Genomic DNA, 21,180 nt, shown 5'->3' on the forward strand with positions numbered 1-21,180 from the left:
TCTTCCTTGTATTCTAGATACCTGATTTTTGTGTATGAGTGGAATGAAAAGGTTTGTTTTAATAAGCATTTGTATAACATGGTACTGTAGAGAGATTAAAGACACTGTTCTTGCTTCAAGCATACAAAGCAGCATTATCTTTTACTTGGTTCATTTGGGACCAACTTCTGTTTTTCAATGACTTGGAGTCACTGAAAGCCTTTAATACGTTTAGTCAGTTTCTGACGTGAAGTACACGAGGGAAAACATAATTTGATTAATCTTTTACGTAAGAGGTTTTATGGTAGGCCTTATATTAATGGGTGACTTAGACGTACAGTAGAACCTCAGAGTTACTAACACCTTGAGAATGGAGGTTGTTATTAACTCTGGAATGTTTGTAACTCTAAACAAAATGTGATGGTGGGTTCTTTCAAAAGTTTACAACTGAACGTTGACTGAATACAGCTTTGAAACTTTATCATGGAGAAGAAAAATGCTGCTTATAACATCTTAATTTAAATGAAGCAAGCACAGAAATAGTTTCCTTACCCTGTCATTTTTTAAGTTTTCCCTTTATTTTGTTAGTTTACATTTAACACTGTACTGCTCTGTACAGTGTGTGTTTTTTTTAATGTGGCCTCCATGGCCTGATTGTGTACTTCCGATCCCAAATGAGGGGTGTGGTTGACCGGTCGGTTTGTAACTCTGAGGTTCTACTGTATTTGTATTGTATTTACATTATGTAACTAATTATGATGTTAACTGTTATATATATCAAATCTGATTTAATAAATGCTTACAAAATAAGTCTGGTAACATTTGTAAAGATATTGCAACATCTAGATTGAATTTTTTTTATTCTACGGTTCAGAATGTTATGGCCACTAGTGCAGTGGGTCTGAAACTTTTTTTTTTTTTACTGGCGACCCCTTTCACATTGCAAGTCTCTGACTACGACCCCCCTAATAAGTTAAACTTATTTTAGGATTTAAAACAAATGTTTTGACTATGGATTCCCTTTCCTTAGCCATATATTATAGCAACATTAAGGCTTGTGTTCTGCAAATACGCATTTGGGATGCCATCCAACTTGAAGCAAAAGCAGTGAAATTCTTTCCATTGAATTTAATTTGAGTTGGATCAGATCCATGTGTAACAAGGACGGGAGCACTTGCATGTGTTAAGTTGATCAGTTGCACAGGAGTTTGCAGCATTAGGTCTTAATTTGCAAACTTTCCCAAAACTGAGCTGAAATTACCTGATGCTGTTTCATAAACAAAAAGTCTACACTAGTCACATGTTTTCCAAATATGATGGTGGAGGGGGTTATGTAAATTTGTTTGTACATTTCCTGGTTCCAGATGGCTTCACTAACAGTCTTGAAAGATAATATTGTGAGCAAAATTGTTCAGATTAAAACTTCTAACTTATTCAGAGAAATTTTATGAAACTGGAAAGCAATTAAAATAAAGTTCAGTATAAAAGGCATATCGTGTGTACATATTTGCACCATTTAAAGTGTGCTGGACAGGTGCAAAATGTGTATCTGAAAACTGACTTTAATTTTCAGGATTCCTCCCTTCTAGACCTTAAAATTATCTACTTGCCAATGGAGAGTAGGAAACGTGTTTTTTTAAATTCAACCGCCTCATCACCTCATTGTTCATAGTTCTGGTTATCCAGCTAATTTTTAACATTCTTCTGTAACACCAAGACTGAGTTGTCTGTGTGCTTCTTGAGTCCAGCTCTCACATCCATAGAGGAGCACTTGGTAATTTAGTGTGTATTTGAACTTTCAGCAGCTTTGGAAGTTGTTGAATATGTTTTTTCCCCCCAAGCTGTATCCTTCTCTTAATTTCTTCGTCAAATTTTCCATCTGATGTTAGGCTTCCTAGGTAGGGGAAATTTTTGCTTATACTACCATTTCACTGTCGAGATATCAGTGTTGCCTACCTCATGCATAAATATTTACTTGTTATATTTTTTTTCCTCCTAATGTTGATTGTCATTCTGTCTGTCTTGCAAGTATTGTTCACAGTAATAAGTACACCTCTACCTCGATATAACGCTGTCCTTGGGAGCCAAAAAATCTTACCGCGTTATAGGTGAAACCGTGTTATATTGAACTTGCTTTGATCCACTGAAGTGTGAAGCCCTTCTAACCCCAGCGCACTGCTTTACCGCCTTATGTACAAATTTGTGTTATATCAGGCAGCATTATATCGAGGTAGCAGTGTATATTCTGAAGTTTTTCCCTAGTTGAAGTTATGAAGACTGGGCCACTGGCATATTTTATGTTCATGTATATGCCATTGAACTGTATGTTCTCTTTGGTGTCTTATACAATTTCCCTCATTATACCTTCTAACTATGTATTAAATAGTTGCAGAGATAGGATGCATGCTTTTCTTGATGTTGCAATACTCAATTCATAGTTTGTTTGGCTTGATGTGATTGGAATAACAGAGACTTGGTGGGATAACTCACATGACTGGAGTACTGTCATGGATGGATATAAACTGTTCAGGAAGGACAGGCAGGGCAGAAAAGGTGGGGGAGTTGCATTGTATGTAAGAGAGCAGTATGACTGCTCAGAGCTCTGATATGGAACTGTAGGAAAAACCTGAGAGTCTCTGGATTAAGTTTAGAAGTGAGAGCAACAAGGGTGATGTCGTGGTGGGAGTCTGCTATAGACCACCAGACCAGGGGGATGAGGTGGACAAGGCTTTCTTCCGGCAACTAATAGAAGTTACTAGATCACAAGCCCTGGTTCTCAGGGGAGACTTTAATCACCCTGATATCTGCTGGGAGAGCAGTATAGCGGTGCACAGACAATCCAGGAAGTTTTTGGAAAGTGTAGCGGACAATTCCCTGGTGCAAGTGCTGGAGGAACCAACTAGGGGCAGAGCTCTTCTTGTCCTGCTGCTCATAAACTGGGAAGAATTAGTAGGGGAAGCAAAAATGGATGGGAACCTGGGAGGCAGTGACTATGAGATGGTCAAGTTCAGGATCCTGGAAATAATGAGGTCAGTTCAATCAGGGCAATTTCTCCTTCCTTGGTTTTCACACCTCAGCTGCTAAAGAGTAGCTCATCCTCCCTGATTGAACTGACCTCATTATCTCCAGACTGATTCTGGCCTGCATATTTATACCTGCCTCTGGAAATTTCCACCACATGCATCTGACGAAGTGGGTATTCACTCACAAAAGCTTATGCTCCAATACGTCTGTTAGTCTATAAGGTGCCACAGGACTCGTTGTTGCTTTTTACAGATCCAGACTAACACAGCTACCCCTCTGATAGAGAAATAAAGGATTTCAGGCACAACTGCTGTCAAGCTGGTATCTTTCTTAAGCACTAAGCTCACTCACTTCTGAAAATTAGTTACATGTGTGCTTAGTTTGCTCTTAGTTTAGTTTTCCAGTTACTGTTGTATTGCAGCAGCATTTCTTTCTAATATAGCACTCCTTTAAGTAAAACAGTAAAATTCCCATTATCTGAACTTCGTGGACAGCACCAGATACGTTTGGGTAATTGAGAGTCAGAACAGGAAGTCATCTGGTTCTTGGTTGGAAAGGGAGGACCAAACAGTTGAGTTTTCGATGACTAGGTTTCTGCTGTGTAACAAGATTATTGTCCCCTTCCCTCTCCTTTTCTAGCCAAATTACTTTTGGTACATTGCGCAAGCTTTAAAAGACTACAGTGACAGGCTGCCATGTTTATGGTAAACTTAGTATGTTACCTGAAAGCTATTGTTAGAATACTTTCACAGTGGGAGTTTGATAAAATGTTTTGGTGTTGCTCATCTTAAGAGAAGTTCCTCTTTTTTTGTCTTTTTGCCCACTCCAGTCTGACTTAGTGGTAGAACATAAGAACGGCCATACTGGGTCAGATTAATGGTTCATCTAGCCAATGTTCCTTCTAATTTTTTCCATCCATGTATGGAATAAATGTTGTGTGTGAATGTGGACCGCTAGTTTGAATATTTTTTTTAAAAGTTACCCCAGGGATAATTACTCCATCCAGGACAGGGTAGGCATTTTAGAACTCAGTACTCAAAGAATTAAATGTAAATGTAAGAGAGAAATAAAAATTATGAAATGCATAGACCAGTCCAGAAACTAAAATAACACACTTTGAAAGAATAAAATTACAGAGAATATATGTGCATTGCAGGAAGTACCAAGAAGTAGTAACAACAAAAATAATAGTATGTGTTGGTGTGCTCTGTGTGTGTGTGAGAGAGAGACTGTGTGTGCTGGCTACTGGGGAAGTCTCTGAGAGATGCTGTGCGCTGTCTCGTTAAAGCACTTTCGCTTGCCACGGGAGGGCTCAGGAGGCTCATTCAGACTTCAGATCACAGCAGCTCTCCTGCTCCTGAGTCCTGTTCTCCCCCATGGAGATGGGGTCCGTGGATGGGAGGGAGGCAGTGTCATGGTATAATTCCCCAATCTGAACCTTAGAGTCCAAAAGTTGGGGTACCAGCATGAATTCCTCTAAGCTTAATTACCAGCTTAGTACTTGTAGCGCTGCCACCAACCAGGAATTTCAGTGCCTGGTACACTCTGGTCCCCCCCAAAACCTTGCCCGGGGACCCCCAAGACCCAGACCCTCTGGATCTTAACACAAAGAAAGTAAACCCTTTCCCTCACCGTTGCCTCTCTCAGGCTTCTCCTCCCTGGGTTACCCTGGAAGATTACTGTGATTCAAACTCCTTGAATCACAACACAGAGAAATCAGGTTTGTTTTCCCCCCCTTCTCTCCCCCCTCCCAGGCATTCCCTCCCTGGACTATCCTGGAGAGAGAGACAGATTCAAGCTCCGTGAATCTAAACAAAGGGATTCCCCCCTTCCCCCGCTCCCTTCTTTCTCCCTGTCTCCCGTCACTTTCCTGGTAAGTACAGACTCAATTCCCTTGAGCCTCAACAAGGGGAAAAAATCAAACAGGTTTTAAAAAGCAAAACTTTTAACTTCTTTCTTTTTATTATCTCTGTAATTTAGATGGTAAAAGTTACAGGGTCTTTCAGCTTAGACACTAGAGAGAAGCCTCCCCCCAGCAAAATACAATTTAAAATACTCCCAGCAAACTACACATTTGCAAATACAGAAAACAAAAGATTGTAACCACCTTTCTGCTTAATACTCACTATTCTGAATATATAAGAGACTGTAGCAGGGAGATTGGCAAGAAACCTGGTTGCACGTCTAGTCCCTTTCAGGACCCAGAGAGAACAAAGCAAAACCCAAAAAACACAGATAAAGGCTTCCCTCCACTGAGATTTGAAAGTATCTTGTTTCCTGATTGGTCCTCTGGTCAGGTGTTTTGGTTCTCTGTTTGTTAACCCTTTACAGGTAAAAGAGACACTAACCCTTAACTATCTGTTTATGACAGGCAGGAGGACTGTGAGAAACAGAGGTTGTGTGTTCTGGCTGTTGGGGGAGTCTCTGAGACACCGTGTGCTGTCTCTCTAAAGCACTCCCTCACTGCGGAGGGCTCAGAAGGCTTGTTCAGACCTCAGACCACAGCAGCTCTCCTGCTCTTGAGCCCTGTCCCCACTTCCCTGCTCTGCAGAGATAGGATACAGAGGGGAATGGGGACACCCTGATAGCAGCACTCTTCTCTCTCCCCCACTCTGCACAGCCAGCAGGAGAGTCTCAGGAACAGCTGGCCCTGGACTCCAAGGCAGAGGACAGGAGCAACATGGCTGTAAAGCAGCAGGGGGAGGGGAATGTGAACATATGCTGCAAGATGTTCGCAGCTCTGCTAATGAAGTGCGTGGCCCTTGAATCACTCCTGGGTGGCCGCCTGACTGCGCAGCTTAGAGGGAACATAGCATCTATCCCACTCTTCTGACAATGGCCAATGCCAAGTGCTTTGGAGGGAATGAAAAGAACAGGGCAATTATCGAGTGATCCATCCTCTGTCATCCACTCCCAGCTTCTGGCAGTCATAGGCTAGGGATCCTTGGAGCGTGAGGTAGTGTCCCTGAGCATCTTGGCTAATAGCCATTTAGGGATCTATCCTCCATGAACTTGTTTTGATTCTTTTGTGAACCCAGTTAGAAGAAACACATAGGGATCAAAGTATTACTTATATGGTGCCTAAACTATGAGGTCGATTGGGTCCTAAGTTTTTTAGGCTCCTAAAAGTTCCTCAAGAGACCAAATTTTGGCATATGTATGACAGTGTTAATGTGCTTCAGGAGACATGTTGAGTCTTCCTTACTTAGAGGAGGGTCACCATGTTGCAGGATTTTGGGGGGGTGATTGGAAATAAGTCACGGAGGTGGCAACTTCAGGTTTTTCTCCCAGTAGGAAAAAAATAATCCCCTATCTTCAGTTTCTTATTCAGGAAGATGTGCCGCAACAGTAGCCTCATCAGACTTATCATGTGAAGCTAACTTTCACCCTTATCTATGGTTTTTCAGCCCCTCCCCTCCCTCTGAAACTTTGTACCATAGCTCATCTCAGGTCATAACATTTCTGGGAAGCTGGTAAAAAATGAGAACTTAGTTATTGGCTGAAGTCCTGGTCCCGCTGAAGTCAACGGCAAAACTTGAATTCAGTGGGGCTGATATTTCACCCTGTTTAGAATGTCTATGGGTTTTGGGCTTATATCGCCAAAATGGCTTGGTCTGCCAACTCCATGTTAATTTTGTTGGCCTTTTTGAGAAATGCCTTTTTTAGTGTGGCTTGGTTTTTGTGGAAGAGTGGTTAGTGGGAAGGGAAATTAGAAGTATAATCAGCATTAATCTCCAAATTGAGTGCTAGTTTTCACTGCAAAATTAATTTAAGTCCCATCCTCACATACAAACCCTTAATTTGAGTATGATGATGCTCTTAATTCAAGTTGGCTGACTCCCAGAGGGTTTACACTACAGCTCGAGTTAGAAAACACCGCTGTGTGTAGCCTAGCTGCAAAACCCTCCAGCTAGCTTACTCAAAGGAGTTAATTTGAGTGCGGATAATGTGTTTTCATTGCAGTTAACTCCTACACTAAAGCAACCAAAATAGGGGTGGTCAGGAGCTCATTAAAGCAGGGATATAAATAGTGAGCACTGGATAGCTTGTGGAAGGGCCCTGAAATAGAATAGGAAGAGTTTTCCTTGTCCATGGCAGGAAGTAAGGAGGAATTGGAGAATTGACAATATAGTAAGATTGCCAAAGAGAGTTCAAATTAAATCTCTTTTTTGCTTTTGTTACTCCATTCATGACTCCCAGTACATGGGTGGGAGAGGTAGCTCAGTGGTTTGCACATTAGCCTGCTAAACCCACGGTTATGAGTTCAGTCCATAAGGGGACCACTTAGGGATCTGGGGCAAAATCAGTAGTTGGTCCTGCTGGTAAAGGCAGGGGGCTGGACTCAATGACCTTTCAGGGTCCCTTCCAGTTCTATGAGATAGGTATATGTTGGGGCCATGATGAAGAATTGCTCTATGCAGAGCTGTGTGTAACTTCAATTGTCAGGGTACAATATCCTTGTTCTTTATCATTCCTACCACCCCCAACTGTTGTTTGTGGATATAGCCTGGGTATGGCTCCTAGAGAGCTGCAAAGATGGTAATGTAGTGGTAGGAGGCTTTATGAAATGCTAATGTAGACATAGCCATCATGACTATTATCAGCAACTTAGAGTTAAGGCTAAAACCAGAAGTTAAACAGCAGGATGCTCTATAGATCAATAGAGAGACAAGCCTGCGTTTTCTGCTATTTGTTTTTGGGTATGTCTACATCTACAATTTTGCAGCGCTGGTTGTTACAGCTGTATTAGTACAGCTGTATAGGGCCAGCGCTGCAGAGTGGCCACACTTACAGCAACCAGCGCTGCAAGTGGTGTTAGATGTGGCCACGCTGCAGCGCTGTTGGGCGGCTTCAAGGGGGGTTCGGGGAACGCGAGAGCAAACCGGGGAAGGAGACCAGCTTCCCCGCGGTTTGCTCTCGCGTTCCCCGAACCCCCCTGCAAACCGCAGGGAAGGAGACCTGCTTGCTCGGGGGTTCGGGGAACGCGAGAGCAAACCGCAGGGAAGGAGACCTGCTTGCTCGGGGGTTCGGGGAACGCGAGAGCAAACCGCAGGGAAGGAGACCTGCTTGCTCGGGGGTTCGGGGAACGCGAGAGCAAACCGCAGGGAAGGAGACCTGCTTGCTCGGGGGTTCGGGGAACGCGAGAGCAAACCGCAGGGAAGGAGAACTGCTTGCTCGGGGGTTCGGGGAACGTGAGAGCAAACCGCAGGGAAGGAGACCTGCTTGCTCGGGGGTTCGGGGAACGCGAGAGCAAACTTCAGGGAAGGAGACCTGCTTGCTCGGGGGTTCGGGGAACGCGAGAGCAAACCGCAGGGAAGGAGACCTGCTTGCTTGGGGGTTCGGGGAACGCGAGAGCAAACCGCAGGGAAGGAGACCTGCTTGCTCGGGGGTTCGGGGAACGCGAGAGCAAACCGCAGGGAAGGAGACCTGCTTGCTCGGGGGTTCGGGGAACGCGAGAGCAAACCGCAGGGAAGGAGACCTGCTTGCACTGGGGGTTCGGGGAACGCGAGAGCAAACCACAGGGAAGGAGACCAGCTTCCCCGCGGTTTGCTCTCGCGTTCCCCGGACCCCCCTGCAAACCGCAGGGAAAGAGACCTGCTTGCACTGGGGGTTCGGGGAACGCGAGAGCAAACCGGGGAAGGAGACCAGCTTCCCCGCGGTTTGCTCTCGCGTTCCTCGGACCCCCCTGCAAACCGCAGGGAAAGAGACCTGCTTGAAGGAGAGGCTTCCTCAGGTATGCTGGGATACCTGCTTATTCCACAGAGGTCAAGAAAAGCGCTGGTAAGTGTCTACACTTGATTACCAGCGCTGGATCCTCTACACCCGAGACAAAACGGGAGTACGGCCAGCGCTGCAAACAGGGAGTTGTAGCGCTGGTGATGCCCTGCAGATGTGTACACCTCCTAAGTTGCAGCGCTGTAACCCCCTCACCAGCGCTGCAACTTTGTGATGTAGACAAGCCCTTTGACTCTTGCTTGACAGAATTAAGCTTCAATTTCTTGTTTAAATGTAGACTAAAGGATGAACATGAACTATTTTGACGATATTTGTTGCTTGCTTATTTGGTTGATTTTAACCTTTTGGGATGTTGAGATGGAGAAATGAAAATACTTAGTTCTAGTATATAGTAACTATCAAAACTGTTTTGTGGCACACAAACAGCAAAGGTTCAGAGTCCAGTTATTATTGAACTAAAATCTGTGTGAAATACTAAAGTGTGTAAAGGCAGGGAATTGCTTTAATCATAAGTACAGCTTGTGTAGTGTTTAATATAATGAAATTTACAGATTACAGCAAGATACTAACTTAAAAAAGTCATGATAATACAAGCAACCGCAATAAAATGAAGCTTTTGCTCAGAATCTTCAATTAGAAATGGTCTTAAAAGGTGTGTGTAAAGATCTGATAAAGTATTTTTGCACTAATAATTTATCTATTTTTATATTCTTCAATAAGGCTGAAATACCAAAAGGCTTGTAGGGAGGAGGTAACTAACTTAATGCACTCAAGGAGCATCAAGTAAAATCAGTGTTGATGTCTCATCGTGTTACTCCTGAGGGCATTCTGCAAACTTTGTTTGTCAAATATGGAGGGTCCAGCATGGCATTGGGTAGCAGAGGCCACTGGCTGCGCAGAGGTGGGAGTTCACTGTGCAGCTCCCCCACCCTCAGGACATGGACTCAGCGGTGAGGCTGCACCCAGTTGTGACAGAGCGCAAGGACCGGGCCTAGCCCAGAAACACCCTAGGGTTCTGTGCTCCCTGCCAGGTGGGCTCAGCAAGTCAGGATCCAAGTGTGGAGGGGTTTAGTGTGGGGGGATCCATGTGTGGGTTGAGAGGGTTCTCTGTGGGGCAGTGTGGTTGTGGGCAGCTCTGTGGGGGACCTGATGCACAGGGGCTTGTTGGGAGGGTTCTGGGTTCATGGTAATAGGACTCTGCAAGGAGGTCCAGGTGAAGGTGGTTGAGCTCAGTGAGGGGAATAGAGCTCAGGGGTGGGGATCCAGGTGCAGCTGGTTGGGGCTCAGTAGTTTGCGGATCTGGCTGGGTGGCTTGTTGGGGTGGTCCAGGTGCAGATGGAGTGGGACTCATCAGGGAGGGTTCTAGGTTCTGCCCCACAATGATTTACCTCTCTGCAGGCTGCCCTGGGCACCCGATACATACTGCTGGGGAGGGTTGTGTGATCACTCTTGTGGCTTCCCTTTGCTTCCTTGTCCGAAAGTCATTTTTTCTGGGGTGGAAGCAAAGAAATCTGTGGGGGACATAAGTTCTCTGCATATGCAGTGACACATAATTCCCCTAGGAGTAATAACGTACTGTGAATTCAGCTAGTACTAATATATAATACTTGTTTCACAGGAGTGTTCAAGAATGGATGCGTAGCAAAATGTGGGTTGATTGCATTTGTGTTCAGTAATTGTTACCATATGAGTTAGGAGCAAGAGAGGAGGTTTGAATGAGGCAGAATTTGTGGCCAGTCATTTTGTAAAATAAAAATAGATCCATAAGTCTAAAAGAGATTTAAAATACATTGTCCAGTTTCATTTTGTTTTTCTGTCGAAGGGATAATTTACAGTATGTTGTTCAAGAGAACCATTATTGCACCAAGGTAAGAATATAGTGAAATGCTACAATGGCTCAGGTTAATGTGTAGGATCAGAATTGGTTTGGACCATGATAAACACAGTATATCAAGATTCAAAATGTTCCTTGACTTTCACAGCTACAGAACTTCTGCCTTTAAATCTATTACGTTCTGGAGATCGAGCCATTTTTTGTATAATGTGATGGCTAACACACTAGTACTCTTGTTTATCTTGATTTATGTATTATGGTGCATTTAGTATCACTTATCAACTGATCCTTCAGACAAACTTGCTTTTTGTTTTGGTATGCGTAGCCTCTTGTTTGAATTCCCATGAAAACTTTAATTAAAGTTGCAAATGTAGATCAGTTGAATTAAAGATGAAGAATCACAAGCATTGGAGCATGAAATAAAGAATTAAAAAGCAAGTTTATACATAAGATATTTAAACGGCTGTTTAGCCTGTCACACTTGAGAATTAGCATTTTGATCCTCCACAGGGACTCTAATAAAATGTATTTGATTATGAAAGGATATGTCTGCAAATTTTAAACTGAAGCATTTTAATTAACCCTGTTGCTATGGGGAGAAGTTGGTGGTACCATGTCCAACTGTCTCCCACTACTTCCCCTGCATCCTCAAGAACGTAGGACTTTCCATCCTCGATCAGAGCCCAGGTCCATCTAGTCTAGCATTCTGTCTCCTACAGTGGCCAACTTCAGATCCTTAAAAGGAAGGCGTAAGAACCCCAGAGTAGGTGGATATGAGATAATCTGTACTCCACATCAGGTCTGATCCTGTTCTTTCACAGTTGGAGATTGGCTTAAGCCCTGAAGCATAAGGTTTAATGTCTCTTATGCAACACTTTAATGGATATTCTTGATATCCATAAAATTATCCAATCCCTTTTTAATCTTGCAAAGTTTTTGGCCTCAACAACTTCTTGGTGGCAGTGAATTCCACAGGTTTATTATACATTGTATGAAAAAGTATTTCCTTTTATTGGTCTTTAATTTCCTGCCATTGAATTGAATATATCCTTATTTTTGTGTTGAAATGCGGAGAACCTTTTCTATATACCATTCATTATTTTATATACTTTTATCATATCTACATCTCCCTTCCAAAGTAACATTCCGATCTTTTCGATCTTGCTTTTTTCCTTGCCTTCCATGATCTTTGTCACCCTTCTTTGAACCCTGGTATTTCTGCAATATCCTTTTTTGAGATAGTGAGCAGTATTGCACATAGGATTCCAGATGAGACCAAACCATTGACTTAAATAAAAGCCTTCTCCGTATTATTCACCATCCCATTCTTTTTGCAACTGACTGTGGTTAAAAAAATAAAAACGAACAGTTGCATGCTGAGCAGAGGTCTTCATTGAGCTTGGTACTATGATGCCTCTGTCCCTTTCCTGAGGTCATAGTTAATTTATAATACTGTACAATGATAAAGTTTTACCTCCAATGTGCATTACTTTGCATTTATTTACACTGAATTTCAGTTGTTACGTTTCCTGGTGTGAGCTGGGAGTGTTTTGAGCAGCCTGTTGGCCTTCTATGCAGTTGTAGAGGAGAGGACAACTCTGTTTGAGTGCCTGCTTCCCTGCCGGGCTGTGGAAGCCTCATGGAGGGTAGATAGGTCTTGTGGGGACACAGGATGGCTCCCCTCCCCCACAGAATTTGGGACAATCCAGGAGAGGGCGCTAAAGAGAAGTTGAGAATTAGCAACTAGCTGTAGTGCGGGGAATAGGTGGAATGCAGCATGTGCCAGCCATTCCTTTCAACCCCCAATATTCCTCGTCCTCCCCTCCAGGAGCTGAATGGAGGGAAGCATAGCAACAGAATATGGAGGCTCTGCACCCACTGGGAACTCTGCCTCCCTGCAGGAGGCTTGTGTGTTTTTTTTTTTTGTTTGTTTTTTGTTTTCCCCTTGTGTCACTTGTGGGCTGTTAACTTTGGAGTCTCTATCTGTCTTTGGTATTATCTAAAGCTGGAGGTTGCACTGGTTTACCTTAAATCATCTTAGTTAAACTAGTGACTACTGTTTCTGGACACTTTTTTTATATCTGTTATAAACAGGTTATGTTAAGTTGGCCTGCACCTGTAAACTTAGAGAAATTGCATCAGGTTAGAGCATGACCTGGACAGCATTTAGAAACTAACGCAACATTTAAACACCACTTAGCATTTGGTGTAAATGGGGGTCATCATCTTTAACATTACTGAATGCTAAATTGTCTTCAATGTTTTTAATTCTCAAGACTGCTCAAGGTCATGGTTTAATATGATATAATTCTTAGCTATAGACAAGCTCAATAGGTTATAGTCAAGAAACCACTGTCTTGTTTTCAGGCTGCTTCTGCCTGTGAAAGCTGTTAGCCATATCAGAGGCACTGAAGATGTCTGTCTTTAGTTTTGGGAAGAAACCCCCTACATTGTTTTATGTCTGGAAAAATCTTGACTGTAAAAATTAGAAATGTTTTGAATGAATTCTTAAAGCCTGCAGGAATTGGCTACATGTCACTGCAAAATGCAAGGTGGAAAAAATTGTTTAGCATAAGTAGTTAGTGCACATTGTAAGAGACCATTTGAGGTAGAGTGGCTAGTTAACACCTCTGCAGTTATCCGACAAAAAGAGGGAGTTAGTGTCTATCAGAGTATGAATTTCAGGCCTTGGCTACACTGGCACTTTACAGCGCTGCAACTTTCGCGCTCAGGGGTGTGAAAAAACACCCCCCTGAGCGCTGCAAGATACAGCGCTGTAAAGCCTCAGTGTAATCAGTGCTGCAGCGCTGGGAGCGCGGCTCCCAGCGCTGCAAGCTACACCCGTAAGAGATGTGGTTTATGTGCAGCTCCGCGGCAGCGCTTTGAAATTTCAAGTGTAGCCATGCCCTAAGCTTTCAGGGTTGTCTTTTGAAAGTATTCAGGTTTTCTTTGAGGATGAGGACTGATAGGCCAGATATAGAGTGATCACTCTGTGAAGTGTTCACCCACAGGTGATGTGGTGTGTTTTGTCTTTTATAATTTTCCTATGTAAATTCAATCAAGGGTGTAATGATTTTTTGGTTTCACCCCCTAAGGCCTTGTCTACACTGCTGCAACTCTCTCACTCAGGGGTGTGAAAAAACACCCCCATGAGAGCTGCAAGTTTCAGCGCTATAACATGGCAGTTAGACAGTGCTACAGTGCTGGGAGGCACTCCCCTTATGGAGGTGGTTTTTTTGTTTGTTGTTTTGTTTATTTGTTTACAGAGCTCTCAGCACTGGTGCTGTGACTGCACAGCCACATGAAAGCACTGCTGCAGCAGCGCTTTAACGTTGCTAGTGAAGACATGCCCGTTGTTGTTGTTGGGGCCTTTGGTACACTGGATGAGGTACACCACATGTGTAGGACCCATGAATCTTGAAAAATGTGTTTGTGGGGAATGTTGAGCATTGTAGCAATGGAGATATGTCTGCAGGTTTTGCATCTGTTATGGCATGGTCTGGTGCCACTTTGAGTTGGAATGAGCTTGGAGACTTTCTTGAACCCTCCCACTTCTTAGAGAGGTTGGAGAGTTGTTTGAGCCAGCTCATGAGAAGCAAGCTGCTCCCTACAAACCAGTACATGCCAGCTCAAAGCGGCACCAGACCTAGTCTGCTGCCCTCCATAACACAGGCCATAGAACTTCCTGTACTGAGCCCAGTAACTTATGGTTTAATAACAAGCTATAGGTGGCGTCACTAGAACCCATGTTCTGGAACCCATACATCTTAAATTGTCTTTTATCTTTAATTACCCTGGTTAGAATTTTCTCTTTAAGTCACTTTGAGAAGCTATCCTATTAAACTTTACCAAAAAAAAAAATTGCTGAACAAAGTACTTTTTACAGATCTGCTAAAGTCTTGTGAACTGGATCAGTGAAACTATGCTGTGTTCTTCAGTGGGTTAGTTAAAGCATGCAGCCACCTGGGCACAAACTATGAAATGTATAGAAGAACAAGTTTTGTTCTATGTATTTTTATAGCTTATTTTGTACCCAGTTGGCTGTATGCTTTAGTAATGTTCGCCTGTGAACTCAATAGATACTCTTTGGACCAAATCTGTGACTAACTTCTGTTGCTTTGTAAATTTAATTATAAATGGCTGCTGGAATGAACATGCCTCAGCTTTGGCATCTAATCATTCACAAAAGGTTGCTTATTACAAGTATACCATTAAGCAAGAGTGGTTACACAACTAACTCTTACACAAACAAGAAATTTATCCTGTTTTTCAACAATCTGCACTGGTGATTTTTGATCCTCAGACAGCAGCTAACAATCATAACAGACTTATTGGTGCCAAACCTCATTTGCATCACATCCCCAATACTGGCTGTCAGGCAGGGTATAGTCAAGCTGCAGGCAAGATACAGTCAGGCAGCAAGCAATCCTATTACTTGTTGTTGCTAGTACTTCTCCGGAATGTAAATGATCTTCATGCTAGCAGTTGTGAAGCTGATCACTTAGGCCTCAGCTACGCTGGCGCTTTACAGCGCTGCAACTTTCTCGCTCAGGGGTGTGAAAAAAACACCCCCCTGAGCGCTGCAAAATACAGCGCTGTAAAGCGCCAGTGTAAACAGTGCCCCAGCACTGGGAGCACGGCTCCCAGCTCTATAAGCTAATCCCCTCGGGGAGGTGGAGTCCCGGCAGTGCTGGGAGAGCTCTCTCCCAGCGCTGGCGCTGCGACCACACACGCACTTCAAAGTGCTGCTGTGGGAACGCTCTTGCGGCAGCGCTTTGTAGTTTCGAGTGTAGCCAAGCCCTTGGTTTGACAAACTCTTACATTTTGAATTCTTCTTGTGACAGAGGTGTACTTACTGCTTCGGTTTAGGACACCTCAATGTCACACATCTGGGAGGTGTGGCTAAAATTAATAACTGTAGGTGGAACTTAATACTGAACAAGAATTGTCTTTGGAGTATGGGTGCATGCCACACAGTAATTCAATCAGTATGTTTGGATTCCTTGAATATGACTAAAACCCCAAATTGTCCTATTTGGGTAAACTTGAATAAACAAAAGAAGGTGAAGAATTAAATACTGAAATATTTCATTTTAATGTCTCAGGCATTTTTGGATTCAAAATAATGTGAGATAAGGTGGAATTGTAGTAGATCACGTTACAGGTTAGTAGGTATAACTTGCATCGCTCAGGGGTGTGAATAAGCCATCCCCTGAGCGACACAAGTTAGTTACATCAGCCTAAGGGCTGGTGTGGAACAGCACTATGTTGGTGGGAGAGCTGCTTCTGTTGACATCGCTACCGCTTCTCGGGGAGGTGGTTTTATTCTGCTGACAGAAGAGCTCTCTCCTGTGGGCAGAGAACATCTTCACCAGGTACTATAGTGCTTCTAGTATAGACTAGCCCAGAGATGCCATAAGAGCAATTACTGCAGTATTTAAACCTCAAAAATGGGTCACTGAGGGATTATAAAAGCTTGTGATAAATGTAAACAAAAGCCAAGAAACCTCTCTTGTCATGTACCTTTTTATTTTTTGGCCTCCTCTGGAGCTTGTTGCTGTAGTATGAGGCCCCCCACCAGTGAGAACCAAGGGCAGTACTCTGGTGAAAAGCCCAGCCCACTGAAGCTAAGATTTCTGCTGGTATACTGTCTTTGAGCCCAATTTAGGGAAGTGGGGCTCTGTTTTTTTTATATTAATCTCTGGCTAGTAGGTGTCCATAAACTTCTACCCAACCACCTTTCAGCAGCTGAAAGAGAAGAGAGGCTTTCTGTTCTCCCTCTTCAGTGTCTTTGTTGTGATGAAAGGTGGGAAGAAAACAGGTCTCCACTCACCACCTGTTTTGAGGAGGTAGGTCTTCTCTGTATAAAATGCCAGTACTTGCTTTTGTTCAGATCTTTCCCAAGCATCAGCAAAAAGACAAAATTCTTGAAAGTCTGCTGTTGACCTTAAGGTTCTGAATAGCAACTGTGAAACTAATCAGCCTTCGCTTCCTTTTTTCTGCCTGTTGGCAAAGCTCTGAACAATAGAAGATGCACTGAAAAACTATCCGCAGATGCATGAAAACACCTTTGCAACAGTTTTCTTTTTGTTCATATTTGAAAGACTACTATATCTGTGCAACCATAAAGGCTAGAAACTTTTTTGAGCACTTCAATTCTGTGGAAATTGATTGATTAGAAACCTATCCTCACCAAGACAAACTTCACAGTGAGGAGTAGGCAGGTGTAGAATTTTCAGCCCATGACTGAAATGTATGTACAAAGCAACTTAGCAATATTCTATATACGTGTAAGATACTATGTACACTTATATACTATATATATAACAATACTAGATACACTTAAGAATTAAGATAATGGTTAGCTATATTAACAATATTTATGCTAGTTTGTCCTCTGTTGTTCCTGTTGGTGTTAACTCAATTTCTAAACAAACCATCAGTTGTCAAATTTGTGAATGTTAGAGCTTGCAAATAGATCAGAGATTCGGAAATATAATCTAGAGAACAGGTACAGCTCAGGAGTGGCTGTGCAAGTCTTTCTATGTTGGTCTACCAATGGACATTTATCCGTACCTGGAGAAGGGACCACCTCTAGGAGTAAGGAGGGTAATTCAATCTCCTACCCTGTCTCCTAATATTCTCAACAAGGTTGCTATTGGTGTTGTTTATGGTGGTGGTTTTGTGGTGTGGACACCTGTCCCTTGGGAACTAGACAGATCAACTTTCTTTCAGATAGCCTACTAAAAAGGCATCCATTGATAGAAACTTTTAATTGTTACTGACCTGAGCAGGATTTTAATGAAAAAGTGCTATCAGTTAGCAGTGCCTGAAGCCATCAGTCTTGTTAGCTGTTTCAAGTAATTTGTTTTACTAAATTATTTGACTATAGAATGCTTTTGTGACTCAGTCTTATTCTAACAATATTAATTTTTGTTTTAGGATACCTGTAAAAGATGGTGGATCGCTTGGCAAACAGTGAAGCAAATACTAGACGAATAAGTATAGTGGAAAACTGTTTTGGAGCAGCTGGTCAACCTTTGACTATTCCTGGTCGTGTTCTGATTGGAGAAGGAGTGTTAACAAAGCTGTGTAGGAAGAAACCTAAAGCAAGACAGTTTTTCTTATTCAATGATATTCTTGTCTATGGTAACATTGTTATCCAGAAGAAAAAATATAATAAACAGCACATAATTCCACTGGAAAATGTCACTATTGATTCCATCCAAGATGAGGGGGACTTACGGAATGGATGGCTTATTAAGACACCAACAAAATCTTTTGCAGTTTATGCTGCCACTGCCACAGAGAAGTCTGAATGGATGAGCCACATAAATAAATGTGTTTCTGATTTGCTTTCCAAAAGTGGGAAAACTCCCAGTAATGAACACGCAGCTGTCTGGGTGCCTGACTCAGAGGCTACTGTTTGCATGCGTTGTCAGAAAGCAAAATTTACACCTGTCAATCGTCGTCACCACTGTCGCAAATGTGGCTTTGTTGTATGTGGACCCTGTTCTGAAAAGAGGTTTCTTCTTCCCAGCCAGTCCTCCAAGCCTGTGCGGATTTGTGACTTCTGTTATGATCTTCTTTCTACTGGGGAGATGACCACTTGTCAGCCCACTAGATCAGACTCTTACAGCCAGTCACCTAAGTCCCCTTTAAATGATGTATCTGATGATGATGACGATGATGATAGCAGTGATTAAGGACCAAATATTATTTTCAGGCATTGCAATTGGTGTTTTGAACCATAAAGAGCTGCTTTTTGGGGAAACCTGTAGCCAGACTCCTCTGAAATTCTATTCTAGCCATAAAATTTGCCTGAGTATCTTCAACTACAATGTGCCTCATATGAATGTTCTAGACAATAGGCTTTTCACTCTTCTGCAGGGATAGACTGTTGCAAATATATCAGATAATTTTCCAACTTCTTATACTTGAGTTATGTCTAGAGTAGACTTTTTGTTGAAGATTGGAAAATTCAACATAGCTTTCTTTATTTAACAACCATGCTACATTGTTTGATAGTGATACTTTATCATTTCTGGTTTTTTTAATATGGGAAAATAAACATGCATGAAACTATGATAAATATATTTTGGTTAATTCTATCAAATGTTAGCTTTTTCTAACCATGTTATGTAATGATAAATTGAATTTATATTTCGTAACACATATTCATACTTTAAATGTCACTATTTTGGGGGGGGGGAATTGTTTTGCATTTATTTATGACAAGCAGTGCCTTGTAATGATTGTGGTGTTTCAGGAAGAAACAAACCTGTTGCATACTATCTGGCTTTGCATGGCACAAATATCTGAGAAATTGATGGTGCTATTGAAAATAATTGCTGTGGTAAAATAAGGTTTTGGAAAGCACATTAATGTATTCACACCAATGCAGTGAGTGACTATGGCCCCAATCATGTAACCTAAATCTGTGATGGCAGCCCCAGTAATGTGCAAATTCCCACAAACCTGAGTGGGCTTCCACAAAAGTTGTAGAGGCTCACTCACATGCATCAAATTACAGGGTCATTATCTCTGGTGGATAAATTTAGTCTGATCTTCTCCACATGGTTATACAATCTTATTTCTCTTCAAAATAGTTCTAAGATTTCTTGCATTTTTATATTTTATAGGTATCAGAAATAGTAATTGGCAAGTTCATTGTTAAATTTTGACTGGTTTAACATTTTGTTCCTGAAATTCATTAAGTTGTTCTGAATTGCTTCCCAACACAACACTAATTTGTTTGTTTCACATTAGCGGGAGGTATTTTTAGGTAAAGATTAGAATTTATTTTTAAATAAGCTAGTGTGAAAAATTTCTGACCAATCTGTGAACACCTTTGCAAAAATGGCTCTTCTTTATACACAACTGACCTCAAGTTAAAAGGAGAATGCAGATTAGTTCCTTTTAAACATATATATACTCATGACCAAGAAAGCTGTAACTAAGTTACAAAATGGTCAGTGCAGAAAATGTCTAACAGTTCGCTTTACTTTTATCAAGTTATTTTCTACAGAAGTGTGATATTCCTATATAAATGTAAAAGTTAACTTTGTGAAGATTTGTAAAATCCTAAACATGTTGACATTTCTATATTTTTATAATAGTCAATTTTTATGTGAAAAAACCTGAAATAATTGTATGGGAATATAGTAGCAACTGATTTTATAAAAAAAAAAAATGTTAAATTTATATATAGATCTTTGTTTATTAAGTGACAGTTTCTGCACTGTTGCCTTGGCTGGCAATAATTGAGTTAAAAGTATTTATTGAATAAACAGTCAATGCTGCATATTGCACTAGTCTCCCAGTCTGTACATTGTAACTGTTATGTTTTTAGCAAAATTACAATGTAAAGCAATAATTCTCAATTTAGTATCCAGCTAGCTAAAGAGTGCAATTAACATAAGAATTGCTATAATTTTAAATTGAACAGAGACATGCTATTTTCTTTAAAAAGCACGAAAGTAAAAAGTTTGATCTGCTTTAAAATAAATATTGAAAGGGGGGAAACGCTTTATGTAATTAGGGCTTACGGAACAGGGGTACTCATTAATATTTCCTGATAATAAATGGGGGAGTGTGCTTAAAGGATAGCTGAAATAAATCAGTGTGCTCATACCTTGATTCATAGGAAACAGTGACTTGAAGAACTAAGGAAGAATGTTCTGAGGAGTATTTTCATGCAACAAATCTTACCTTTGTGCTTATGCAACAATATTTCTGTTTCAGAAATGGAGACTAAATTTTATTAGCTTAGTTTTTCTATAGAAACATAATTCAGAGACTTTCTGTGTAAATATCTGTGCTAATGATTAACAATATAATTGATATACTTTAGTTTTCTTTTCTTAAGCTGTGATACAAAATTAATATTCATTTGCCCTGTTTCAGAATTCCATCCTTTGTATATCTTTTCAGTATGTTTGTAAGTTGCACATACGTCTTCAGCACTTTTTTTTTTTTTCTGGGAGGAAACATTTACATTTCTTCCTAAGGCCATGGCTACACTACAGAGTTGCAGCGCTGGTGAGGGGGTTACAGCGCTGCAACTTAGGATGTGGCCACACTTGCAAATCACGGCCAGCGCTGCAACTCCCTGGTTGCAGCGCTGGCTGTACACCTGGTCGAGCCTCGGGTGTAGGGATTCCAGCGCTGGTCAGCAAGTGTGGACACCCACCAGCGCTTTTATTGACCTCCGGGATATAAGGAGGTATCCCAGCATACCTTAGAAGCCTCTCTGGTAATCATGCACACTCCACTGCCCTGGGCTCAGCTGACCCCTCCTTTAAATGCCCCGGGAATTTTAAAAATCCCCTTCCTGTTTGCTCAGCCAGGTGTGGAGTGCAATCAATCAGCAACCATGCCTCCACGCCCCAGACGAGCCCCAGCATGGAACAGTTCCGAGCTGCAGGACCTCATCAGTGTTTGGGGTGAGGAAGCTGTGCAAGCACAGCTGCGCTCCAGCCGGAGTAATTATGATACCTATGGGCATATATCACAGTCCTTGCTGAGAAGGGGCCATGAACGGGACGCGTTGCAGTACAGGGTCAAAATAAAAGAGCTGAGGAGTGCTTACTGCAAAGCTCGTGAGG

At 42.0% G+C, this 21,180-nt stretch overlaps 1 protein-coding gene across 2 annotated transcripts in view; it reads left to right on the forward strand.

Moving 5' to 3' along the window:
- The window catches only part of PLEKHF2 (pleckstrin homology and FYVE domain containing 2), a 37,783-nt gene extending 19,104 nt beyond the window's left edge, over positions 1–18,679 (forward strand). The window contains exons 1-2 of one of the 2 annotated variants that reach the window (XM_050941318.1): positions 16,319–16,422; positions 17,516–18,679. In XM_050941318.1, coding sequence (XP_050797275.1) covers positions 17,530–18,279 — 750 coding nt within the window. In that variant the 5' untranslated portion in view covers positions 16,319–16,422; positions 17,516–17,529 and the 3' untranslated portion in view covers positions 18,280–18,679. Of the gene's footprint in view, positions 1–16,318; positions 16,423–17,515 lie in introns of those variants that run through there. The other variant, XM_050941317.1, reaches the window with a different exon arrangement.
- Positions 18,680–21,180: the final 2,501 nt, after the last annotated feature.

This window comes from Gopherus flavomarginatus, chromosome 2 (assembly GCF_025201925.1).
Source record: "Gopherus flavomarginatus isolate rGopFla2 chromosome 2, rGopFla2.mat.asm, whole genome shotgun sequence".
Classification (NCBI taxonomy): Eukaryota; Metazoa; Chordata; order Testudines; family Testudinidae; genus Gopherus; species Gopherus flavomarginatus.